The sequence below is a fragment of the Bufo gargarizans genome, chromosome 2 (genome assembly GCF_014858855.1).
Source record: "Bufo gargarizans isolate SCDJY-AF-19 chromosome 2, ASM1485885v1, whole genome shotgun sequence".
Classification (NCBI taxonomy): Eukaryota; Metazoa; Chordata; class Amphibia; order Anura; family Bufonidae; genus Bufo; species Bufo gargarizans.
The window spans coordinates 597,267,276-597,294,568 of record NC_058081.1 but is presented as its reverse complement, the minus strand read 5'-3'; the positions used below and the strand labels follow the sequence as shown (position 1 = coordinate 597,294,568).

Genomic DNA, 27,293 nt, shown 5'->3' with positions numbered 1-27,293 from the left:
CTGCTAAGGACAGGCAACAAGCAGAAGAGACTTGTTTGGGCTAAAGGACACAAGGAATGGACATTAGACCAGTGGAAATCTGTGCTTTGGTCTGATGAGTCCAAATTTGAGATCTGTGGTTCCAACCACCGTGTCTTTGTGCGACGCAGAAAAGGTGAACGGATGGACTCTACATGCCTGGTTCACACCGTGAAGCATGGAGGAGGAGGTGTGATGGTGTGGGGGTGCTTTACTGGTGACACTGTTGGGGATTTATTCAAAATTGAAGGCATACTGAACCAGCATGGCTGCCGCAGCATCTTGCAGCAGCATGCTATTTCATCCGGTTTGCGTTTAGTTGGACCATCATTTATTTTTCAACAGGACAATGACCCCAAACACACCTCCAGGCTGTCTAAGGGCTATTTGACCATGAAGGAGAGTGATGGGGTGCTGCGCCAGATGACCTGGCCTCCACAGTCACCGGACCTGAACCCAATCAAGATGGTTTGGGGTGAGCTGGACCGCAGAGTGAAGGCAAAAGGGCCAACAAGTGCTAAGCATCTCTGGGAACTCCTTCAAGACTGTTGGAAGACCATTTCAGGTGACTACCTCTTGAAGCTCATCAAGACAATGGCAAAAGTGTGCAAAGCAGTAATCAAAGCAAAAGGTGGCTACTTTGAAGAACCTAGAATATGACATATTTTCAGTTGTTTCACACTTTTTTGTTATGTATATAATTCCACATGTGTTAATTCATAGTTTTGATGCCTTCAGTGTGAATCTACAATTTTCATAGTCATGAAAATAAAGAAAACCCTTTGAATGAGAAGGTGTGTCCAAACTTTTGGTCTGTACTGCATATATATATATATATATATATATATATATATTATGCAATGTTTGAAAAGACAACACAATATCGCACAGTTCTTCTGTGTAAGTTATGACTGAAAGTCGGCATGCTGTCCGACAATCGCAATAAAAGGTAACTGATCACTGTCAGCCGGCATGCCAGCGGATATTAGTTATCTCCACAAATAGGGGGAGGGGAAGAAACAGAAGACGGGGCACATAAAGTCTATTGAGCAGTTGATGGGTTGGAGAATTAATAAGTTAGAGACTTAGTAACTGGATTAGACCCCTAGAACCTGCAGGCAATAAATATGTCGGCAAAGGATGAGTAAAGCGAGTCGCCAGTCGGTCCCATTACACCATTGAGGGTTTTCCCTTAAGGCTTAACCCAACACCTCCAAGTCCCTCCAAGGCCTTACACACGGCACCAGCAGGAAGACACAATAGTGGAAGACACATGTACTAATTATCCACATAGAGGTGGTAACCCTTATCCAGCAGTGGGTGCAGTAAGTCCCACACTATCTTCCCACTAACTTCTAGGATGGGGGGCATTCTGGGGGTTCTATCCGGGAATCTTTTCCTTAGTAAACAACTTGTGGGTGTACCCAGAGCTACTCTCACAGAGTTTATATATCTTAATGCCATACCTTTCTGGACAGTACTGGCGGAATTTTATCCTCCCTCCCGCTATTAAGGACTCGTCTATGCTGATTTTTTTTTGCAGCAGCAGCAAACTTGTTAAATTGGTCGAGTACGGGCCTGATTTTGAACACTGTCAAATGTTGTTTTTTAATTATCTTTATAATGCCAAAACTTCAGAATTGATTGGAATCAATTCTGGGCTATGGCTTACAGTCAATCGTAGTGTGATACAAGACATCTGCACTCTCCAAGGCCCACATGCAGCACAAGCCCCCAAAAAGTTGTCACTTCTACTGGTTTTACAAGGGGTCGACCATATGGCGATTGTGAGGTTCTGGGAAATTTCAGCATTAAAATGAAGTTTGGAGCAAAGTGACTTGAGTCTTGGAAAGCGCTATTCCCATATTTCACCATTGTGGGCTCATGGAAGTGAGCAGGAAAGGTGGAGATTACACATCAAAAATGCACGATTCACAATTTCAAGCATATTATAGGAGGACAGGTGCAGTTGCCATGTATGAACACCAGATGGAGCTCAAGGACTTCAAATGTGAACTGCAGAATCCAGAGAGAGGAAAGTGGAATTAAAGGGGTTTTCCGAGATTTTTTTATTTTTTTTTACTGATTATCTATCCTCTGGCTAGGTCATTAGTATCTGATCTGTGGGGGTCCAACACCCGGGACCCCCGCCGATCAGCTGTCTAATCAGCACCTTGATATGCCACACCTGTGAGGTGGGATGGATTATCTCGGCAAAGGAGAAGTGCTCACTAACACAGATTTAGACAGATTTGTGAACAATATTCGAGAGTAATGGGTCTTTTGTGTATGTAGAAAATGTTTCAGATCTTTGAGTTTAACTCATGCAAAATGGGAGCAAAACCGAAAGTGTTGCGTTTATATTTTTGTTCAGTGTATATGACCCCGGATGCTGATTATGTTGGAAGTGCGCAGCTTGAGACCTAAGCACTAGCTAATAGACAGAGTATTCACTTTCGGGGGAAGGGGCTAGGGGTGCATTCACTGGCCTCAGTAGTTATGCCCAGATGTGTCCCCTTCACAGTAGTTATGCTCAGATATTTGCCCCCTTCACAATATTTATGCCCACATTGTGCCCCCTTTACAATATTTATGTCCAGACGTACCCCCTGAACAATAGCTATGCCAAGATATGCCCCCTTCAAAATAGTTATGCCCAGACGTGCCCCCTTACAGTAGTTATGCCCAGATGTGCCCCATGCACCGTAGTTATGCCCACATGGGCTCCTTCACAATAGTTATGTCCACATGTACCCCTTCACAGTAGTTATGCCCAGATACAGTGCCTTGCAAAAGTATTCACCCCCCCCCCCTTGACTTTTTTCGTATTTTGGTGCCTCACAACCTGAAATTAACATGGATTGTTTGAGGATTTGCATCATTTAATTTACAGAAAATCCCCACAACTTAAGCAAACAACAAAAAAGACAAAATAACAGAAAAAGTCAATGCGCATAACTATTCACCCCCCTAAAGTCAATACTTTGTGGAGCCACCTTTTGCGGCAATCACATCTCCAAGTCGCTTTGGGTAAGTCTCTATACGCAGTTGCCACATCTTACCACTGGGATTTTTGGATTGGTGTCCTTTGGGTGATGTGATGTGTTAGGTTTGCACCAGACATAGTCCTATGTACAGATACTCCACTCTCTGCTGTGGAACTTTGCAGGTCCTCCAGGGTTACCTTAGGTCTCTGTGCTGCCTCTCTGATTAATGCCCTGCTTGCCCGGTCTGTGAGTTTTGGTGGGCGGCCGCCTCTTGGCAGGTTTGCCGTTGTGCCATGTTCTTTCCATTTGGTTATGATCGATTTGATGGTGCTCCTGGGGAACATCAAAGATTTGGATATTGTTTTATAACCTAACCCTGACTTGTACTTCTCAACAACATTGTCCCTTACTTGTTTGGAGATTTCCTTGGTCTTCATGGCAGTGTTTGGTTAGTGATGCCTCTTGCTTAGGTGTTGCAGCCTCTGGGGCCTTTCAAAAAAGATGTGTATATATAATGACAGATCATGTGACACTTAGATTGCACACAGGTGGACATCATTTCACTAATTATGTGACTTCTGAAGGTAATTGGTTACACCAATTGCAAGATTTTTAAGGACTTCCTAACAAATGGGGTGAATACATACGCACATGCCAATTTTCTGTTTTCTATTTCTAAACAATAGTTTTATTTATATATTTTTCTCATTTCACTTCACCATCTTGGATCAGAGCACAATAGTCTATCACATAAAATTCAGATTAACAAAACATTAAACTTAAGGCTGTAATGTACCAAAATACGAAAAATGTCAAGGCAGAAGCTGATTCCTGGCCTGCACTGCTCCTCCTACATAGACCAGCAGTGTGGAGCGCCGGGGCAGAAGCTTATTCCCGGCCTGCACTGCTCCTCCTACATAGACCAGCAGTGTGGAGCGCCGGGGCAGAAGCTTATTCCTGGCCTGCACTGCTCCTCCTACATAGACCAGCAGTGTGGAGCGCCGGGGCAGAAGCTTATTCCTGGCCTGCACTGCTCCTCCTACATAGACCAGCAGTGTGGAGCGCCGGGGCAGAAGCTTATTCCTGGCCTGCACTGCTCCTCCTACATAGACCAGCAGTGTGGAGCGCCGGGGCAGAAGCTTATTCCCGGCCTGCACTGCTCCTCCTACATAGACCAGCAGTGTGGAGCGCCGGGGCAGAAGCTTATTCCCGGCCTGCACTGCTCCTCCTACATAGACCAGCAGTGTGGAGCGCCGGGGCAGAAGCTTATTCCTGGCCTGCACTGCTCCTCCTACATAGACCAGCAGTGTGGAGCACCGGGGCAGAAGCTTATTCCCGGCCTGCACTGCTCCTCCTACATAGACCAGCAGTGTGGAGCGCCGGGGCAGAAGCTTATTCCCGGCCTGCACTGCTCCTCCTACATAGACCAGCAGTGTGGAGCGCCGGGGCAGAAGCTGATTCCTGGCCTGCACTGCTCCTCCTACATAGACCAGCAGTGTGGAGCGCCGGGGCAGAAGCTTATTCCCGGCCTGCACTGCTCCTCCTACATAGACCAGCAGTGTGGAGCGCCGGGGCAGAAGCTTATTCCCGGCCTGCACTGCTCCTCCTACATAGACCAGCAGTGTGGAGCGCCGGGGCAGAAGCTTATTCCCGGCCTGCACTGCTCCTCCTACATAGACCAGCAGTGTGGAGCGCCGGGGCAGAAGCTTATTCCTGGCCTGCACTGCTCCTCCTACATAGACCAGCAGTGTGGAGCGCCGGGGCAGAAGCTTATTCCTGGCCTGCACTGCTCCTCCTACATAGACCAGCAGTGTGGAGCGCCGGGGCAGAAGCTTATTCCCGGCCTGCACTGCTCCTCCTACATAGACCAGCAGTGTGGAGCGCTGGGGCAGAAGCTTATTCCTGGCCTGCACTGCTCCTCCTACATAGACCAGCAGTGTGGAGCGCCGGGGCAGAAGCTTATTCCCGGCCTGCACTGCTCCTCCTACATAGGCCAGCAGTGTGGAGCGCCGGGGCAGAAGCTTATTCCCGGCCTGCACTGCTCCTCCTACATAGACCAGCAGTGTGGAGCGCCGGGGCAGAAGCTTATTCCCGGCCTGCACTGCTCCTCCTACATAGACCAGCAGTGTGGAGCGCCGGGAGCTGAGCTGAAAGCTGAAACAAGGAGGCTACCTGCTTCAGCCATCACAAGCAACTCTCTACATCCTATGGGTGCTGAGACTGGGACACACAGTACCTCAGCCATTCCACGACCATGGGACAACCACCGGAATCTGGGACTGTCTTGCCGGATCCAGGACAGTTGGGAGGTATGCAGGCCTTGTGACCTGTGGCCTAAGAGAGTGAACGGTGGTGACGAGAGTCATCGGCTCCCATACCCCGCTGTGGGGACCTGGGCACAATATACAGGGCCCAAGACTCAGGCCCCCAGGCAGCTGCCAAAACGCCTTATTGTAATCCATCATTAGGGTCTGCCATGAGATTTATTTAGCTATTTGAACTGATCTGGGATCTGTATTTATCTAGGTAGTGTAGAGTCTGTATTTTATTTGGCGCGTAATAAAGGGGGTCATAGGCACTATTTTAATCGGATATAAATGGACAGGGCATGTCAAATTTTGTCTGCTGTGCATAGCACTTTGTATACGCCACTTTTGAAACAATGTGTGATCTGTCATAGTAACACATATCACGTAGCACCTCTGCCGATCACTAGAAGCGCGCCTTCTCTCCGCGCTGCAGAAGGTGAAATAAAGATGGACTTATAGGAGATTTATCAAAACTGGAAAAATGGAAAACCAAAAGGTGAAATCTGATTGGTTGCTATGGGAAACTAAGCCAGTTCTACTTTACACCAGTTTTGATCAATTTCCCCCTCAGATTGATTCTGTCTTCTGTAGCGAGGATAGAGGGCACGCTATGTGCGCACTTCTCTGTACTCCTTCTAGTGATCAGTGGGGTCTCACCCATAGAAACCTTTGATTCGTTACTATGACGTATCAAACATTTTTGCAGAGCACAGTGACACTTTAAGAATCTCCCTTTTAAAAAAGCTGGCAATTATGAAGCACCAAAGAAAATGTCATATAGCTTATATCCCTCACCATATACTTAGGATTTATACACTTTGTACATGTTAATGCTCCTTTAGAGCATTCCTTTAGGTAAGCTGGACATATAAGGATTCAGAACCCATATGAAATGAAGATAGGAATCTACAAAGGAATACTCTCCAGTCTGTACTTCCTCCTATGGCCACTAGAGGGAGCGCTGCGCGCGCGGAACCTTCCTGCAGGACTCAAAGGGGGAAATTTAATAGAGCGGACAGGAAGCGTGTGTGCACGGAGAAAGAAGGTCTGAGGTCAGGTGTGTATAATGTGTCATACGGACAGTGTAGTGATATCATGTCACCAGGGCTGTCTGCTTGTCTCCCTCTACAGTAATGTGGTGTGTGTACTGCCCCCAGCACTTGTGCGGTATGTAATGGCGGGTGTCATTAGGAAGGGCTGTCATGTGTACGTATGATGGGGAATATAATCCTCACAAGTGTCAGGGGGAGAGATGCTCACAGCAGTGTGAACGGAGCCTTATATCTGAATGCAGTGTCAGAGCTATGGGAGCAGAGCACATCCCGTTCAGCCATATAACTCTGCCTACCCCTGGCTGGTGCCTCACTGTTCAGATGTCCGGCCCTGAAATCGCATCACCTGTGCAGTCTGGATCTAGGAGCGGTGGCACTGAGAACTGCGCATGTGCCGACTGTACCATTGCCAGCGCGTGTGTGAGAGTTAAGGGCCAGGCATTTGAAAAGTGAGGTCAATGAGCAGGTGAAGCGGTGCCCCGCGTGGCTAATTTACATAAAACTAAAAGAACGTATTTCTCTAAAACAATACCTCTGATTGCTGCAATAGAGGTGTTGCACTCAGCATGATCAACCCTACTGGGCAGTATGCCTTGTTTACTAGGGTTGATAATGCTGACAGATGTGCTTTTAGCCTTTCAGCCCCAGAGGTTTTTTGTTTTTCGCTCTGGAGCCATAACGTTTTTTATTTTTTCACCATTTAACATGGCATACGATGTAGTGGGGAGCTGGAACAAAAAAGTCCAAATGGAGTGAAATTGGGGGGGTTTCGTTCTCCAGGTCAGTATGATTATGGCGATACCATTTCTGTATAGTTTTTCTTGCCTTTTAAAAATAAAACACATTTTTTGTTTACTTTTTGGCTCTGTACTCACCGCTTCCTGGTCCTCTGCTGTCAGCTGTGCAGGGCTGCGCACAGTGTGAGGGCGCTCTGTGACCTCACGCTGTGCGCGCAGAGTCACAGCAGACTTAAGAGGAGCGGCGGCGTCCGGAGCTACTGTGGGCGTATAAGAGGCTACTGTGGGCGTATAAGAGGCTACTGTGGGCGTATAAGAGGCTACTGTGGGCGTATAAGAGGCTACTGTGGGCGTATAAGAGGCTACTGTGGGCGTATAAGAGGCTACTGTGGGCGTATAAGAGGCTACTGTGGGCGTATAAGAGGCTACTGTGGGCGAGGCTACTGTGGGCGAGGCTACTGTGGGCGAGGCTACTGTGGGCGTATAAGAGGCTACTGTGGGCGTATAAGAGGCTACTGGGGCTGATATGAGGCATAGGGCTCTTCTCTAAAGTCTGATTGGGGGTCATTTACATTGGGGTCTGAGCTGAGGTCTTATTAACATTGGGGGTCTGATTTGTGGATTGACCTGAGGTGTCATGAATTTTTTTTTCTTATTGCCCCCTCTAAAACTTAGGTGCATCTTATGGGGCACAAAATACGGTAATTTCCTTATCATCTACCATGGAGAGATGACCCTTGACCTCTATAGGGGCAGGAACACAGAGAGTTTAAAAGGCCACCAGCCACTCTCGCCCTCAGTGTTTTCCTGTCCCTATGGAGCACCTCCGGCAGGAGGTATCGTTAAGATGGTTATGGGTACCTGTATACACCTGAAGAAATCATCCTGAACGCCCTCGGCCCTCCTGCGGTCCATTCCAATGCTGGGCAGAGGTGGAGCAACGGGAGGGAACTCGTCAGCCGGAAGAATCTCAATTCCATTTCCTTGATGTACGAGACACCATTGTGTTATACTTGGCCGCTACTAAAGAATTTAGGAAAGACCATAACCTCCTAGTCCAGTTCGCCGGTCAGAACAAAGGAAAAAAAGTGTCAAAGGCCTCAATCGGTAGATGGATTAAATCTACCATCTCATGCTGATGCTCCATGGAGGGCCTGAATAGCCCAACCAACATTAGAGCCCATTCCACCAGGGCTAGGGCCTCTTCCTGGGCAGAGAAGGCTGGTGTTTCACTGGATACTATATGCAAAGCGGCCACTTGGTCTAGTATAAATACTTTCATAGAACACTACCGTCTGGATGTTTCAGCAGTGCAGACCTGACCTTCAGTCGCAAGATTCTGCCAGCAGCTTTCCCCCCCTCTACCTAGTAATCTGGTAGTTCTCCATGGTAGTCCATCATGGTAGCCATGATAAGGAAAACCGTAATTAGACTTACCGGTAATTTTGTTTCCTTGAATCCACCAGGACGGCTCAGATATTCCCACCCTGGGTAAACTTTGTCAGAGAGTATAAAGTAATAGTCTTAAAAAAAATAAAATTATTTTTATATATATAAATTTTTTGTCACTGGTGGTTGAATATGCTATGATAATATTCATTAGGCTGCACCCACTTTGGTAACCTGTAAACACTGAGGGTGAGAGTGGGTGGTGGCCTTTTAAACTCTGTGTTCCTGCCCCTATAGAGGTCAAGGGTCATCTCTCCATGGTAGCCGTCATGGTGGATTCAAGGAAACAAAATTACCGGTAAGTCTAATTACAGTTTTTTTGTGGGAGGTGAAGTGACCCAAAAAACGGCGAATCTGCCATTTTGACATTTTATTTCAGTTTCACTGCTTGCCGTAGGAGATAAATATTATTAAAGCGCCATTCATCCCATAGGGGTGCACATACATAATACAGACAATTGCACTTAACATGAACAAGACGAGTTACAGACTGGTACAGAAGGAGAGAGGGCCCTGCCCGTGAGGGCTTACAATCTACATCAGCAGTCAGCAACCTTCGGCACTCCAGATGTGTTGAAACTACGACTCCCAGCATGCTCCATTCACTTTTATGGGAGTTCTGAAAATAGCTAAGCAAGTGTGCATGCTGGGAGTCGTAGTTTCACCACAGCTGGAGTGCCGAAGGTTGCTGATCCCAGATCTACATGATACAATCTACTTTATATTTTAATAGTCCTGCTGTAGGTCTTATGTGCCGATGCCGTGTTTATTATTTTTTTTATTTTAATACATTTTGGGGGAAAGGGGGTTGATTTTACATTTTTATATATATTTTTTTTTATATATTTAAAAACATTTATTTTTACACTTTTTATTTTTTTTATTTTTTTATAGCTCCCATAGGAAACTATAACCAGCAATCATGAGTGTGCTTCTCTCATACACTCCAATGCTAATGCATTGGAGTGTATGAGTAATACACTATGGGGTCATTTATCAAACTGGTGTAAAGTAGAACTGACTTAGTTGCCCATAGCAACCAATCAGACTCCACCTTTCATTTTTCAGAGCTACTTTACACCACTTTGATAAATCTCCCCCTATGTTGCTATGGAGCCCTGTAAAATTTGTGACAAATCCATGTGATTTTGGTGGAATTTTTGCAGATTTTTCTGCAGAAAATGTGGCTTTATCCTAACTCTTGCTGTAATAGGAATATGTACAGTCGGGACAGAATGGTTGTATGTATGCTGGGACATGTTATAACCTGAGTCACATCTGTTTTCCAGACCCTGCGGACCTCCAGTAACTTCTCCTCCATCTCGGCATGTGGCTGACAAGACTGACTTCTCACCTGAGCCTAGCCACAAGGCTTGCAGGTACGTGACATGGCGTCTTCTAGACCAGGGATCAGCAACCTTCAGCACTCCAGCTGCTGTGAAACTACACTTCCCAGCATGCAGACCTGCTCGGCAGCTCTTCTAACTCGCATAGAAGTGAATGAAGCCTTCTGGGAGTTGTAGTTTCTGAACAGCTGGAGTGCCGGAGGTTGCTGATCCCTGGTGTAGACAGTGAGTTCTCTGCAGATGACTGCAGGCTTTCATTTTTACTGGATCCTCTAGCAGTGTTCCTCAGCTCCAGTCCTCAGGATTTCCCAAGTATTGAGAATGTGATATAATTAGTGTCAATGCATCAGGTGTTCATTCTGTGGGATAGTCTCATTGTCATGTTCTCAGGCGTTGTTTACTGAATAAACAAAGAAAGGCGCACCATAGGATGAATAGGTACTCCAGATGGAGGCTCACCTTAAAGGGTTGTGCAAATGATAGGCACAACCCTACTGTAGACGTGATGGGTAAAGGTGTTTAGTTCCCAAAGAAATTGGTCGTTGTGCAGCAATGGATGTAGATCTCCTTGAATGCGTGCGCCTGAGACCTCACGGAGAGTTATTGTGCAGATACAGCCAGCCTTCAGCGCAGACGAACCAACCAGTCGGAGGTAGCAAAAGTCTTCAAACTTTTTTTATTGTTTTCAGAAACACTTCACACAACGTGTTTCGGGGAACACTGCCTCTTCAGGTGAAAAATGAATGGGAAGTGTTTCTGAAAACAATAAAAAAATAAAAAAAAATTGTCTAATAAACACAACTGAAGGGGAGGCTAAAAGAACAAAACAAAAAAAAAACTTTATTGAGAAATAATCACTAAAAGGAAGGTGCAAAGAGAAAACGGTGCTTCTTGCACCAAGTACACGCATTCAGTTTGCGGGAACTGACCTATATGGCCTAAAAATAAAAATGAATATAAAGGCCTGTCCCTCAATGAAGAACTGAAAAAGTGGTGTCCTGTTTCTTGCCAAGAACCGTGGTTGATAATGGTACGGATGTGCTATCCCTCTCACATAGGGGCAGCGCTCCGGCGCTAGAATGGCCGTGAGCGTTGCCCCTATGTATGTGAGAGGGGTAGCGCCTCCTTACTGCTCATACATTCACCAAGTTTGCAATTTCTCATGCAGAAACGCATCGAGCCCGATATGCCTTGATTTGCAAGCTACCTTTTTAGTTAGCAGTAGTAACATTGTTTATTTGAGCGACTGCTGCTTCCCAGCTGTGTTACCACAGCGTATACCCGCATTCACTATCTGTGAGTGGGGTGGGTATTACTGTGTATAAATAGTAGCAGTCCCCTCTAGACTCATTTCTGGCAGCAACCTGGGTAGTTCTATTATCAACCACGGTTCTTGGCCAGAAACAGGACACCACTTTTTCAGTTCTTCATTGAGGGACAGGTCATTATATAAATTTTTATTTTTAAGCCATATATGTCAGTTCCCACGAACTGAATGTGTGTACTTGGTGCAAGAAGCACCGTTTTCTCTTTGCACCTTCCTTTTAGTGATTATTTCTCAATAAAGTTTATTATATATATTTTTTGTTCTTTTAGCATCCCCTTCAGTTGTGTTTTAGTCAATTAACGTAGTCGTGCGTACCTGCATCATTTAGATTCAATACGTGAGCATACTGGGGTGCAACATGCATCCCCTTCAGTTGCTGTGTGCATCCGTTGCTCCGTTACGTAGCCCCGCAAAAGAAATATTACATGTCCTATTCTTGTCCGTTTCGCGGACAAGAATATGCATCTCTACAATGGGCCACCTGTTCCGTTCCGAAAAATTGCAGAAGGCACACGGGCGGCTTCCATGTTTTGCGGATCCGCAATTTGCTGACCGCAAAAAACGGAACGGTCGTGTGCATGAGGCCTTAGAAATAAGCAAATCTATTCTAACAAATTTATTGTTTTAGCAGGACTTCTATACTTGTGCTGTCCCAAGTGAAGAAGCGCCCACCGGCCACAAGATTGACTTTTAGCCCGGCCCTAACAATTTTCTGCCTGTGCAGCTGCTCCAATTAGCAGAGCAAGGGCACAGCTGCCCCCTGCCCGGAAGTGTAGCACCCCCCCCCAAGCACAGTTGCTGGAAATTGTCAGGCCTGGGCTAAATGTCCAGCCCTGCCAATCTTGTAGTAGTTGGGCACTTCGTCACCTGCAGCAGCGCCTGCTGATGAGACAAATTGATTTGTTTCATTTTCAAGTCAGAATGGGGCACATTTATCAAGCTCTCCTGTTTTTAGGCTTTCAATTAGACCAGCGTATTTGCTTCACCTGCCTGTCTTTTGCTGACTAGTTATCAAGCACTTCATGAATTAGACTAGATGTATTAGTCTGACCTCTAGTGGTTCATTATCAGTACAACATGTCCATATTCACTAAGGGCTATTTCACACTTGCGTTGTCCGGATCCGGCGTGTACTCCACTTGCCGGAATTACACGCCGGATCCGGAAAAACGCAAGTGAACTGAAAGCATTTGAAGACGGATCCGTCTTCAAAATGCGTTCAGTGTTACTATGGCAGCCAGGACGCTATTAAAGTCCTGGTTGCCATAGTAGTAGTGGGGAGCGGTATACTTACCGTCCGTGCGGCTCCCGGGGCGCTCCAGAATGACATCAGAGGGCCCCATGCGCATGGATGACGTGATCCATGCGATCACGTCATCCATGCGTGTGGGGCGCCCTGACGTCACTCTGAAGCGCCCCAGGAGCCGCACGGACGGTAAGTATACTGCTCCCCCGCTCCCCCCTACACTTTACCATGGCAAACAGGACTTTAGCGTCCTGGCAGCCATGGTAACCATTCAGAAAAAGCTAAACGTCGGATCCGGCAATGCACCGAAACAACGTTTAGCTTAAGGCCGGATCCGGATCAATGCCTTTCAATGGGCATTAATTCTGGATCCAGCCTTGCGGCAAGTGTTCAGGATTTTTGGCCGGAGCAAAAAGCGCAGCATGCTGCGGTATTTTCTCCAGCCAACAAACGTTCCGGTCCTGAACTGAAAACATCCTGATGCATCCTGAACGGATTTCTCTCCATTCAGAATGCATTGGGATAATCCTGATCAGGATTCTTCCGGCATAGAGCCCCGACGATGGAACTCTATGCCGGAAAAGAACAACGCAAGTGTGAAAGAGCCCTAAGACTGGTGTAATTAGTGTGCGCATGAAAATGTGGCGCACATCTCCGTGTTTTTGATCCACTCAAAACGGACACAGAAAAGTATGCCAGCCCTGGAGTAGAAATGAGACTGTTTTTACGACTAAATCGGGTGCACCTACATACATAGGTCGGAAAATAGGCGCAAAAACTAGAAAACTTCTGAATTAGTCTAAAAATCAGAACAAAGGCGCAAATGCCTCCAAAACATGCACAATTCCAGTAATAAATGAGTAAAAAAAAAACAGTCTAAAACAGCATTTTTACGCCTGAAAACAGGCAGAGACACTGCAGTAAATGTACCCCAATGTGTTTACAATAAAGAAAAAAGGCAAACCTTTCCATTCTGGCACAGGCAGTCCTGTGACCCGCTGCTTCCAGTCCCCTGTAGACCAGAAATGTGACAACCCTGCTGTCGTCCCGTGCACTGCTGCAGCCATCCACTACATGCTGCCTGTGGATACGTCATCGCTGAGGTCAGTGAATGGCTGCCGCAGTGCATGTGATGAAGGGTTCGCATTAATGGTAATCTCCCAACATTTTCACTTGCAAAAGTCTGATCAGTGACGTAGCGCTGCAGTCAGATGTGTGGTAGCCCATCCAAAGACTGCAGGCAGTTTTACCCTGTAGCCCATGGGTCAGTAGCCTCCAGCATTCGCCATTCACTTTCCATGGGTGTTCCAAGATCAGCCAATTAAGTGTGCATGCTGGGAGTTGTAGTGTCACAACAGCTAGAGATTGCTGATCCCTTCCCTCGTCCATAAACCATAGAAATCTGATTTGTACAGGGTGAGTTAAAAGTCCTAGGACACCTTTTTATTTCAGAAATTAAAGAGAAAATTAAATATCTGAATACCCCAGCAAGTAATGGGTGAGGGGGAACATGGCCGCCATCTTCAAAGATACCATATTGGATGAAGGGCAAATGTTTCCAGTGGAAAGTTGGTGATAGCATATCAAAGAAGACCAGAATTTTTTTCAGAAATTGATTGCCGCAATCAGATTTGTAATATTTCTTGTGGTTCAAAATTTATCAACAAATAAAGTTGCAACAACAACCGGGAACGTTCCCTGTGATGCACAGCTATTTGATGTGTTCAATGTGTTGTTCCTGCTGCTGAAGTTTGAAATTTGGAACTAGGCTGATAACATTTGAACCACAAGAGATATTGCAAATCAGTTTCTGAGAAAATCCTGGTCTTCTTTGATATGCTACCCGACCCTCTTCCCGTTGAAAAAAAAATTGCCCTTGATCCAATATGGCGGCTTTCAAGATGGCGCTTATGTTCTGGACATAGCCTAAAAGATAGGCTCCCTCACCCATTACTTGCTGGGGTATTTAGATATTTTATTTTCCCTTTCGTTTCTAAAAATAAAAGCCTGTATTTGAACTTTTGACTCACCCTGTAGACTGCTGATTGACTACAGGAACAGGACAACTGACTTCCCCATTGCTGCAGTATCATCAGTGTGTGACTTCTCTCCTGTCTTCTAGGATGTCTGGCCCCGCGATGTGCAGCTACAAGTCACAGGACCTTGTTTGCATGTTATAGCACGCAGCACCCTCAGAGGCAACAAAGTCCACCCCCTACATGGAGCACCCTAGAGCCAGAGCTGGATGAGCTCCTGGTCCCCCGCAGAATGTCCATCAGTCCCTTAGAGAGTTTTCTTTCCTCCCGGTACTCTCTTCCTAAGCATCTTACCTCTAATGCCCAGCAGGAGCCAGAAGAACACGAAAAATGCTATGATTGCCCCACTAGTCATGACACAGACCATATTGGGGAGGATGACGGAGACAGGGGGGTTGTGCAGTGTAAGAATGTCTTGAAGATCAGGCGGAGGAAGATCAACAAGCACAAGTACAAGAAGCTGCAGAAGCGCATCAAGTTTCTCAGGAAGAAAGTCCTTGATAAGCGCAGAGTGAGGAAGCAGGTAAGGAAAACCTGGCGGCATTGTGTCTAACAGGGTCTGCACAGGAGCGAGGAGTAGAGCGCACAGCACAGTGCTTCATGTGTGGTATGGATCGGCGAGCATGGATCCTTAGACAACCCGATTTAACAATCAAATAATAAAAGTCCTGCAATTTTCCAACATACGTTGATTTTATATGCAGAGGCTGAAACTGTACACACCCAGTACTTCTCACAGCTGAGAATTAGTTACTTGTTCATGACCTGGAGCAAGGCAACAGCGTAAGCCTTTAACACTTGGAATCCTGCAGTCTTTGGTGCAGCATTTTTAAGGGTTAACAGGAACAGTTTAGGACGGCCCATCTTTGATCATTGTAGTTTTTAATGACACCATTTGGGTGATGCTCCAGCTCCACGGGGTACAGGGCCCCCGTCTCGTAATTGGTAAGGGTCCCAGCAGTAGGACCCCCACCAATCTGATAGTTCTATAACTGGAATACCCCTTAAACTTTTAACTCTTTCTGTGGGGGGAGGGCGGGGGGATAGGAAAAACAGCAATACTGCCATTGAGGTTTTACATAAAAAAAATTTGCAATTTTCATTTTCCATTACGCCCATGACAGCACCCTTAAGAGAGAGCCCGCCTCCATCCAGGACAGGAAACGGGAACCCCTGTGGAGAGCTTTAAAGGAGGGACATTGCCCCTATAGCACCAGTTTCCTGTCCTATGGATAGGACGATTCGTGGAGAACAAAGGTTAAGGCTGCAGGAGCCCCTGACTTGGTGTGGATATAGGGGTTACCTGGTGCGGCGTAAGGCTAACGCCGGCAGGGACCTGGGCTTAGGGTTTTTAAACCCTGTCCTCTATTCAGCGTGCTGCCAGGATCCCAGCCAGCCTGACGGTGTGTGTGGATGCCCCAAATGGAAAACTTTCTCTCATCATCTGAAATTATGGAAGAAGAGAGTAATCAGCGCGCTGATGTCCAGGAGGGTCATGATTGCAGAACGGTATTCCTGGTGGGGTAAGGGGTTTTTGATCCCCATCCTTTTACTTTCTTCCAGAGTGTAATGGGGCTTATTCTCTTGTTTGTTATAGAAAAGAGGGCCCTAGAAAAGCTACGTCTAAGAGAAGGGAGTGTGCCGTATGCAAGGAAAAACTCGCTACCTCCTGGTCCAAATTACTGTGTCACATTGTGTGAACAAAGTAGTTGAGGATGAATCCCAGTCCCTGCTTCAGAATATCAAGGACATTGTTAAATCTAAAGTTTCGGATTCTATGAAAGCATTTAAAAAAAATGCCTCCCTGCCTCTGCAATGAGCAAACAGTCACGTTAATGTGATCTTAGATTCAGAATCTTCTTATGAAAACGAACAGAGAGAGGTCCTGGGCAATTTAAGTTCTTCCTCAGATGAAGAATCCTCTGGTAGACCCTTATTTTCCCCTGAAGATACAGATTCCTTACTTAAAGCGATTAGAGCCAATATGAAAATAGATGAGGCTAGGGGGCAAAAGTCCGTTCAAGACATTATGTTTGGGGACTTGGGACATAAGCATCCTAGGGTCTTCCCAATAAATGAGAATATTAAATATCTAATTCAAAAAGAGTGGAAGAAACCTGATAAAAAAAACAAAAAAAAAAAACTTTTATCCCTAGAAGTGTAAAGTGGAAATATCCCTTTTGATATAGGTGAATACTCCACTTGGGCTAGGCCAACAAAAAGAGCTGCCCTACCTTTTGAGGACCTTGGTACATGAAAGGGCGGAAGTCTATCTTAAGAAAGTGTGGGAGGCCTTTAAGCCAAACATAGCCAGTACCTCTACTGGCAGATCCTTAAAATTATGGTTGCAGGAGTTGGAATCTCATATTCAAAACAAAACCTCTAGAGATCAACTTCTTGCAGTTTTTCCAACAATTTTTTAAGTTGGTAGATTTAATCTCTGATGCCTCAGCGGATGCAATAAGATTGAACGCTAGATCAGCAGCCTTGTCAAACTCTGCTAGGAGGACTATCTGGCTTAGGGGTTGGTCTGGCGATACAGGTTCAAAGAACATGCTATGCTCTATCCCTTGTCAGGGGGATTTTCTTTTCGGATCAGTACTTAATGACCTGTTAGGAAAACCTTTCTTACTACCAGAGGCTTTTTCTGTTTCTAAACCCCCTAGAAAGCAGTTTTTTCGTAGAAACAGGAGAGGTTTCAATAGATCTGAGAGAAAACAAAATAACTGGAGGGAAGCTAGAGGTAAAAAAGAGAAAGGGTTCCTGTTCAACTCCCAGTCTGATTCAGGGCCTAAGTCAGGTCAGCAATGACCATTATAGTCCAGTGGGGGGAAGAGTCACACTCTTTTCTCAGGCTTGGGAGAAGATCTCAGCAAGCCCGTGGATAAATGGAATAATTAAAGAGGGTTTTTCGTCTAGAGTTTGTCTCCCCTCCTCTGGAAGGACAAAAAATTACAGATCTATCTGCAAATTCGGTAAAAAATGTGGCATTAAGGGAAGACATTTTTTCTCTATTAAAAAATGAAGTTTTAGCCCCAGTTCCGGACTCAGAAAAAAGGCAGAGAGTTTTACTTGTTCCTGTTTCTAGTACCCAAACCAGACTGCTCATTTCAGATGATCATAAACCTGAGGGAATTGAATCAGTTCCTCAAATACAAAAAGTTCAAAATGGAATCCATTCAGTCTACAGTAAAACATCTATTTAAATACTGTGTAATGGCTACCATAGAAATAAAGGACACCTATTATCATGTTCCAATTCATGCAGATTTTCAAAAATTCCTCAGGGTTGCAGTATCTTTAGAAGGGCAAACAACTCATCTACAATACAAAGCTCTTCTTTTGAGCATATCCCAGGCCCCTAGATTTTTCAAAATGTTAATGGCGGAAGTGATGGCCTACATAAGAGAAAAAGACATTTGAATTATTCCCTATTTAGACGATCTCTTGGTGGTAGCAGAATCAGTAGATCTTCTATCTTTACATCTTCTAGAAGTGATAGGAATTCTTCAAAAGCTCGGTTGGCAGTTTAATTGGGAGAAGTCAAATTTGGTTCCTTTCTCAGAACTGTGTCTTCCTGGGATTAATCCTGGACTCGGTACAACAGAGATGTGTCCTCCCTCAACACAAGATATCTCGCCTAGCGCAAGACATTCAGTCTCTGGTAGCTTCAAAGAGACAAACCATCAGACAAGGCATGTCTGTCTTAGGCAGGATGACCTCAACAATCCCAGCTGTCAGTTGGTCCCATTTTCATTCCAGAATACTTCAGTGGCAAATCCTGAAGGAATGGAAGGGTTCGTTGTACCCTCTTGATGCCCCACTTCTCCTCACTATTCAGGTATTACAGTCCCTAACCTGGTGGCAGGATCCTGCTAATTTGTCTCAGGGGTTCCCGTGGGATCTACAAGAACAGATAACAATTACCACGGATGCCAGTCCTACCAGGTGGGGGATGTTTTGTCAATGCGCAGTTCTGCAGGGAGTCTGGAATCTAGTGGAGAGTCAGGATGATTCACAAAATGTGAGGGAGTTAAGAGCTGTTCTCCTAGCCCTGAAGTTTCTGGCCAAAAGGGGTAAAAATCTTTTTGGACAATACTACCGTAGTATCCTACATGAACAGACAGGGCGGGACCAAATCAAAAGATCTAATGGTCTTAACAGTGGAAATTTTTTCTCTAATTATGCCTATTGTTTCGTTTATCAAGGCGGTGTACCTAAAAGGGTCAGAAAACAAAGTGGCAGATTTTTTTAAGCAGAAACCATCTAGATCAAGGAGAGTGGTGTCTGAATCAAGAGGTCTTCGATCAAATTGTCCAGCTTTGGGGTCATCCCTGAGTAGATTTGTTTGCTACAAGACAGAACAGCAAATGAAAACGTTTCTTTTCCCTAAACCCAAAGAATCTTCCTTTTGGGTCTCGACTCGAATCTTCCGTGGCCACATAAACTTCTGTATGCTTTTCCTCCTCGAAGACTACCCCCAACAGTGTTACAGAAGTTGAGGCAGGCACAGACAAGGCTTATTCTCATTGCCCCTTTCTGGCCAAGGAGGACCTGGTTCACTTGGCTGAGAAAGCTGTCCCTGGCAGACCCCTGGATTCTTTCGTCAAGACGGGACCTTTTGTTTCAGGAGCCTGTCTTTCATCCGGAAGTGAAAAGCCTTCATCTGGAAGCTTGGTTCTTGAGAGGGAGATCCTAAAGCATAGGGGTTTATCGGATGAGGATATTTCGACCCTTTTATCCTGCAGATAGACGGTAACCTTATCCATTTACCTTAGAATTTGGAAGGCTTTCTTAAATTTCTCCAATGTCCAGGTGGGTTTCTACCACTTGGATTTCACATAATTAGGTGTCAGACACTAGCGCTCCGCTAGTGTCTGCTCTGCCAAACTATCCTGCTATAATAGATTTTGGGGCAGCCGTTTACCTAAAAAAAAGAACTTTTATTAATATGCTAATGACCCTCTAGGTGCTATGGGGGCGTCATTAGCACCTAGAGGATCGGTCTACCTTCTCAAGATGCCGCCGCTCAGCGCCTCCCTCCAGCCCGCCCATCTGCTTCGGAATGCATCAAACGGACGACTTCACGCGCATGCGCCGTGCGCGGCTGTATTCGGCGCATGCGCAGTGAATGTCCGACCGCTTCCCTGCTCAGACATCTCGCCTGCGCTGATGACGTCATCGGCGCAGGCGCAGTGGAGATGTCTGAGCAGGGAAGCGGTCGGACATTCACTGCGCATGCGCCAAATACAGCGGCGCGTGAAGTCGTCCGTTTGATGCATTCCGAAGCAGATGGGCGGGCTGGAGGGAGGCGCTGAGCGGCGGCATCTTGAGAAGGTAGACCGATCCTCTAGGTGCTAATGACGCCCCCATAGCACCTAGAGGGTCATTAGCATATTAATAAAAGTTCTTTTTTTAGGTAAACGGCTGCCCCAAAATCTATTATAGCAGGATAGTTTGGCAGAGCAGACACTAGCGGAGCGCTAGTGTCTGACACCTAATTATGTGAAATCCAAGTGGTAGAAACCCTTTAAGTCCTCCGCCTATGTCTAGGATTTCTGCAAGAAGACCTTAATAAAAACTTAAGACCAATCACTCTTAAAGTGCAGGTTTCTGCCCTTTCTGCCTTCTTTAAATCCCCCCGGTGGGATCTAAATTTAGACTTGTCTAGGATGTTGGAGCCTCCTTTCAAACCTATTCAGGATTTATCTGTTAGAACTCTATCCTTCCTTGTTGCTATTACTTCAGCAAGGAGAGTTGGGGAGATTTCTGCCTTCTCAGCATCCCCTCCCTATACTAATATTCTGGAGGATAGAGTTCTTATTAGCACAGATCCTTCCTTCCCAAGGTGGTTTCACCTTTTCATACATCTCAAGACATTGTCCTTCCTTCCTTTTGTCAATCCCGAAGAACGAGAAAGAAGGGAGGCTCCATTGCCTAGACGTCAGGAGGTGCCTCTGAATATTTGAAGGTTACTAGCCAGTGGATAAAATCTTCTAGGCTGTTTGTGCAGTTTGGAAGGAGTAAGGGTGATAAAGTTTATTCCAGAACATTAGCCAGATGGATTGTGGGCGCTATTTCCTTAGCCTATTCTGCAGTGGGTAAGTCTCCACCTTCGGGGTTTGGGGCTCACTCGACTAGATCCGTCTCTACCTTTTGGGTGGAAAGAGCTGATGCAACATTAGAGCAGATTTGTAGGGCAGCCTCCTGGAAGTCCCCCTGTACCTTTTTTCGGCACTATAGACTGGATTTAGACTCTAATGAGCGCTTGTCTTTTGGAAGAAAGGTTTTGCAGCAGTCCCCCTTCCCCAAGCTAGTTCTATTCTAGTCGTCTCTCAAGGGTGCTGTCATGGGCATATGGGAAATTCGGGATTACACTTACTGGTAATCGTTTTTCCATGAGCCCATGACAGCACCCAGGCTTTATTCCCACCATATTTTTGGAGTTTTCCTATTGAAAAATAAACAAAAATGATGGGTCTATTTGTAAATATGTATTAAAAAATAAAAATGTAATCATATTTGAAAAAGAAAAAAATGCATATTAAGAGTTTTATAGTAGTACGATGAGGACGAGTTCTCACAATTAACTGGTGCTATAGGGGCAATGTCCCTCCCTTTTAAAGCTCTCCACAGGGGTTCCTGTCCTGGATGGAGGCAGGCTCTCTCTTAAGGGTGCTGTCATGGGCTCATGGAAAAAACAATTACACCGGTAAGTGTAATCCTGAATTTTTGGCATAAATGACGTGATAACTTTATTCCCTGGGTAAGTACAATTACAGTGATGCCAAATACTGTTGTGTTTTTTTTTTTTGTTTAGTTTTTTATATTTACTGCATTCACCGTACAGGATAAATTACATGATAATTGTGTTGTGTTAGTATTACGGAAGTGGCGATACCAAATAACAGGAGGGGATTGAAAAAAAATGATTTTTTTCCGGTGGAATAACACTTTTTTTTTCAACTTTCAATAAAAAGTTTAATAAACTTTATTTTTTTTACCCTTTTGCTACCAGGCCCGGGGCCTTCATTAAGCTCCAGCCGGCCGTGTACAGACATGAGTACTCCATGATCTCACTAACATGGGCCGATGGGAGATAAAGGGAGTCCGCTCCCTTTGTAACCGCTTAGATGCCGCAGAATCTGTGCTTCTGCTGGTCCGAGCTTTTACCGCAGGAGCTCGGCTCTCATAACCCGTGCAGCACTTCGATTGAAATGACATAAAATCAGCGGCTTAGCCTAAGGCCCCTTTAGTGACCACCAATATGCCATTTTATGGCAGTCATTAAGGCGTTAAATCTGCAGAATATATCTTTGTAACCTCTTTTCTTTCTGCGTCAGGAGATTTTTGTGGTTGACAATCTGTTCTCACTGCTGCCCACCAAACCATCAGTATTGTGTAACTGGATGGAAACCTTCCTCATTAGTGGCCCTGTGTACACACACTGCTATCCTAGCCCCATTTACAGACCTGTAACAAGCGCCTCTTTCATGCTCCAGCCGGCTGGTGGTTTGGCAGCTTTCCAGCTCCGCTGCCTCCTTTGTCTCCCTTATGGCTGGTGCAGAATGCTTCCCTCTCGTGCACTAATTGTATGACTCTGGCGCAGACACATCCCATTTTATGCTCTTTTTTCCACTGGTCTTATATGGTCAGTTTGTAATATATAAACAGATGGGGTTATGTACCTGCTCCTGTAGTATATGACTAGCATCCAGACTTACCATATCACAGTGCAAGACTGGGCAGGTTATATAATACAGAGTAGGGGCACATTTCTGTAATATAGACCTCGGCTGCTGCAGAACCGCTTGGAAGAGGAAGAAAGAGCTTTATGATCATTACGGACTACTTATTCTCAAAATTTTGTCAACAACTGTTACACATACACTAGACGTCAATATCATTGGTATCTCTGATGTCTGTTAAATGTACAGATCCCCCAGGGAACACCACAGTTCTGATTTTTCTGAAGCCAGCAGAATTGTGAAGGAGGCTCTGGAGCAGGGATGCTCAACCTGCGGCCCTCCAGCTGTTGTAAAACTACAACTCCCACGATGCCCTTCTGTAGGATGATAGCTGTAGGCTGTCAGGGAATGATGGGAGTTGTAGTTTTGCAACAGCTGGAGGGCCACAGGTTGAGCATGTCTGCTCTGGAGTATAACAGCCTGTAGGTTTAGAACGTTGAGTCAGTTTGTATTTATGTTTTATTATTTAGATGAATGCTGGTAGCTGTAAATTTGTGTGGTCACACAAAATAATGTAATTTCTGATCCACGGAATGCCAACTTCTCTGCTCTCCTCACACAAATGTCTCCAAATTGTCTCTGTTCATCCTTCCCACATACCCTGGAACTCACACTAGTTGCAGTGGTGAACGTGTACTTCAGTCCTGTTTTATGTAGAAGGTACTTTTCTGGGTGAAATCATGTTGTAATATCACAATAGATATTCATCTCCATTGCAATTACTGTAGATAATCCCTTTTTTTTCTTCCTTTTTTTTAACAGAAAAATTTTGAAAAGGATCTAAATCGAATCTGGAGAAAGGCTGGACTGAAAAAGGCACCAGACAGCTGGATCACTCCCAAAATTTATGTGAAATATTGACATCTTCTGATTGCTACTTTTCTTTTAGAATTTCTGTATAATAATAAATTAGACATTTATGTAGAGGGCGTGTATGACGTGTTGAATCCTAATATTTGGCTATGTAGTGTGGAACTCTAGGGATGAAGCTTCTTTACTGTTCCCGTGTATTTGGTGGCAGCATTCACCATTTTTCCAGTTTTTCAAATTTTTTCAAATTTTTTTATTTTTTTTATTACATAGTGGAACAACAAAGGGATTTTCCAGCTTTGTGCAAAACCATACTCCCTGGCTTTCTTGTGGGGTCCAGTCCCTGTCTTGTAAAATTCCAAGATGGCCATTGTCACATGCATTACTGCAACCAATGACTGGTCTCAACGATGATGTCCCCAAATGGCACATTGCTGCTTGGGGAGACGTCAGTGCTGAGGCCAGACATTGGCTGCAGCGGCGCACATGAAAGTTACAAGAAAGACTGAGCCAGAACGGAATGGCGAGAAGCAGGGGAGTATGCTTTCTCAGGCTGGGCTTAAAATTTGAAAAAGTGCACAGAGCAGGAAAACCCCTTTGAAATGCATTATATATTTGTGTGTTATTTTTATCACATGAGCTGGGTAGTGAAGTTGTACTTGTGCTAGGAATTCGTTCACATTAGAGGGTCCCAATAGTGTGTTTTTTTTTTTTTTGTTTTTTTTTCATCATAATTAGTTTTTCGGCTTTTATTTTGTGTGATTTTAACTTGTACAGAAGAGACCCTTGGGGAATATTATTTATTCACAAGGTACTGCCTTGATGGTGTGACAGTTGTCACAACCAGGGCTCTACTGGGTGTAGCTGCATGATTGTGGAGACTAGAGATGAGCGAATTTCATATTTTGAAATTCGTTCACACTTTTTTTACTGGTAAAAGGTGAATTGCGTTATGGATTACGTTGCTACGGACCATAACACAATTGTATGACGGAATGCCTTTAGAGGCATTCTGTTATTCATTCCGTCATAATAATAGAAGTGTATATGGGCTGCAAAACGGATCCGTCCCGTTTCCGTTATGCAGGTGAGACGATATAATATATGGCCAGTCACCATACCGCACAGCACTTTTGGATTTTTAGTAGTATTGTTTGCACCCACCACCTCCACATGTTTAAAGGCTGAAGGTCAGTGGGAAGCATGAAATGCATTTATTTTTTATTTTTTGCCTAGTACTGTATTTTCTAATCGGTGGAGTTTTTGTAGTTGCTAACAACAGCCTAAAAAAAAAAGCTTGTGGCACCCTAAAAAACATAAAGTAAGGGAATTTTTTTTTCTATGGCATTTTTTGTGGTCTCAAACCACCAGATCAAATTCATGTTGGTAGGGGGCCTTAAGACCCTAATAGGGTGCCTTCACATGCACTATACTATCTCACAATTAGTAGATGTAGTGGTGTACAGTCAATTAAGTTTTAGGCCCCTTTCACACGGGTGAGATTTCCGCGCGGGTGCAATGCGTGAGGTGAACGCATTGCACCCGCACTGAATCCGGACCCATTAATTTCTATGGGGCTGTGCACATAAGCGTTGCATGAAAATCGCAGCATGTTCTATATTCTGTGTTTTTGACGCAGGCCCCATAGAAGTGAATGGGGCTGCCTGAAAATCGCAAACATCCGCAAGCAAGTGCGGATGCGGCGCGATTTTCACACATGGTTGCTAGGAGATGATTGGGATGGGGACCCGATCATTATTATTTTCCCTTATAACATGGTTATAAGAGAAAATAATAGCATTCTTAATACAGAATGCATAGTATAATAGGGCTGGAGGGAATAAAAAAAAATAATTTAACTCCCCTTAATCCACTTGCTCGCGCAGCCCGGCTTCTCTTCTGTCTTCATCTTTGCTGTGCACAGGAATAGGACCTTTGATGACGTCACTGCGCTCATCACATGGTCCATCACCATGGTGATGGATCATGTGATGAGCGCAGTGACGTCATCAAAGGTCTTATTCCTGTGCACAGAAGAGATGCCGGCTGCGTGAACAAGTCCCACAGCCTGGAGAACGTATTAAAATAAAATAAAAGTTTTATTACAATCCAATAATACAAAAAAAAAAAAAGGGGGGGGGGGTATTGTATATCATTTACTGTGAATATCAGGCCACCAGACTCCTCTAGTGTAGAGAGGGATAACCATATAACCAGCTACACCTGATGAAGCCTGGAAAAAAAACTATACTTGCTAACAATGTGCTGCTACTTGTGTGCAAGATCAGGGATGAGGATACGATCCTAAATTTTTTGTTGGCTAGGGTGCGACAGCAGCATTGAGCATAATAGTGGCAAACAGCCTACCTGTTATAACTATACGTGTACGACAACGCTGTATACATATGGGTTTAATCTACAGTTTATAACCAATCGTCCATACAGCATAAGCAGTTGTTGTGTAATATGTTTTCAGTAGGCGCTCCTTGTCAACATCCACACTCCTGCATTGGCACTGTGGGACTTTTGACTCAAACCACATATACACTCGTTGCCAGGAACATACAGTAAGGTCCATAAATATTGGGACATCGACACAATTCTAACATTTTTGGCTCTATACACCACCACAATGGACTTAAAATGAAACGAACAAGATGTGCTTTAACTGCAGACTGTCAGCTTTAATTTGAGGGTATTTGCATCCAAACCAGGTGAACAGTGTAGGAATTACAACAGTTTGCATATGAGCCTCCCACTTGTTAGTAAAGTAATGGGACAATTGGCTTCTCGGCTGTTCCATGGCCAGGTGTGTTCTATTCCCTCATTATCCCAATTACAATGATCAGATAAAAGGTCCAGAGTTCATTTCAAGTGTGCTATTTGCATCTGGAATCTGTTGCTGTCAACTCTCAAGAGGAGATCCAAAGAGCTGTCACTATCGGTGAAGCAAGCCATCATTAGGCTGAAAAAACAAAACAAACCCATCAGAGAGATAGCAAAAACATTAGGCATGGCCAAAACAACTGTTTAGAACATCCTTAAAAAGAAGGAACGCACCGGTGAGCTCAGCAACACCAAAAGACCTGGAATACCACGGAAAACAACTGTGGTGGATGACGGAATAATTATTTCCCTGGTGAAGAAAACGCCCTTTACAACAGTTGGCCATATCAAGAACACTCTCCAGAAGGTAGGTGTATGTGTGTCAAAGTCAACAATCAAGAGAAGACTTCACCAGAGTGAATACAGAGGGTTCACCACAAGATGTAAACCATTGGTGAGCCTCAAAAACAGGAAGGCCAGATTAGAGTTTGCCAAATGACATCTAAAAAAGCCTTCACAGATCTGGAACAACATCCTATGGACAGATGAGACCAAGATCGACTTGTACCAGAGTGATGGGAAGAGAAGAGTATGGAGAAGGAAAAGAAATGCTTATGATCCTAAGCATACCACCTCATCAGTGATGCATGGTGGTGGTAGTGTCATGGCGTGGGCATGTATGGCTGCCAATGGAACGGGTTATCTTGTATTTATTGATGATGTGACTGCTGACAAAAGCAGCAGGATGAATTCTGAAGTGTTTCAGGCAATATTATCTGCTCATATTCAGCCAAATGCTTCAGAACTCATTGGACGGTGCTTCACAGTGCAGATGGACAATAACCCAAAGCATACTGCAAAAGCAACCAAAGAGTTTTATAAGGGAAAGAAGTGGAATGTTATGCAATGGCCAAGTCAATCATGTGACCTGAATCTGATTGAGCATGCATTTCACTTGCTGAAGACAAAACTGAAGGGAAAATGCCCCAAGAACAAGCAGGAACTGAAGACAGTTGCAGTAGAGGCCTGGCAGAGCATCACCAGGGATGAAACCCAGCGTCTGGTGATGTCTATGCGTTCCAGACTTCAGGATGTAATTGACTGCAAAGGATTTGCAACCAAGTATTAAAAAGTTTGATTTATGATTATTATTCTGTCCCGTTACTTTTGGTTCCTTAACAAGTGGGAGGCACATATGCAAACTGTTGTAATTCCTACACCGTTCACCTGATTTGGATGTAAATACCCTGAAATTAAAGCTGACACTCTGTAGCTAAAACACATCTTGTTTGTGGTGGTGTATAGAGCCAAAAATGTTAGAATTGTGTCGATGTCCCAATATTTATGGACCTGACTGTATATTTTACAAGCTGCCCATTCACACTCACACCCTGCCTAAAGA

At 44.8% G+C, this 27,293-nt stretch overlaps 1 protein-coding gene across 2 annotated transcripts; it reads left to right on the top strand.

Annotated features, from left to right (window-relative positions):
* The first annotated feature begins 6,300 nt into the window (after positions 1 to 6,300).
* AURKAIP1 (aurora kinase A interacting protein 1) lies at positions 6,301 to 23,188 on the top strand. 2 transcript variants are annotated; one of them, XM_044281898.1, is made up of 4 exons: positions 6,301 to 6,371; positions 9,842 to 9,931; positions 14,594 to 15,030; positions 23,018 to 23,188. In XM_044281898.1, exons 2-4 carry the CDS (start codon positions 9,880 to 9,882, stop codon positions 23,114 to 23,116), a joined length of 588 nt encoding a protein of 195 aa, XP_044137833.1. In that variant the 5' UTR covers positions 6,301 to 6,371; positions 9,842 to 9,879; the 3' UTR covers positions 23,117 to 23,188. The 2 variants fall into 2 exon arrangements, with proteins under 2 accessions (XP_044137833.1, XP_044137834.1); XM_044281899.1 differs by lacking the exon at positions 6,301 to 6,371 and adding an exon at positions 6,419 to 6,481.
* Positions 23,189 to 27,293: the final 4,105 nt, after the last annotated feature.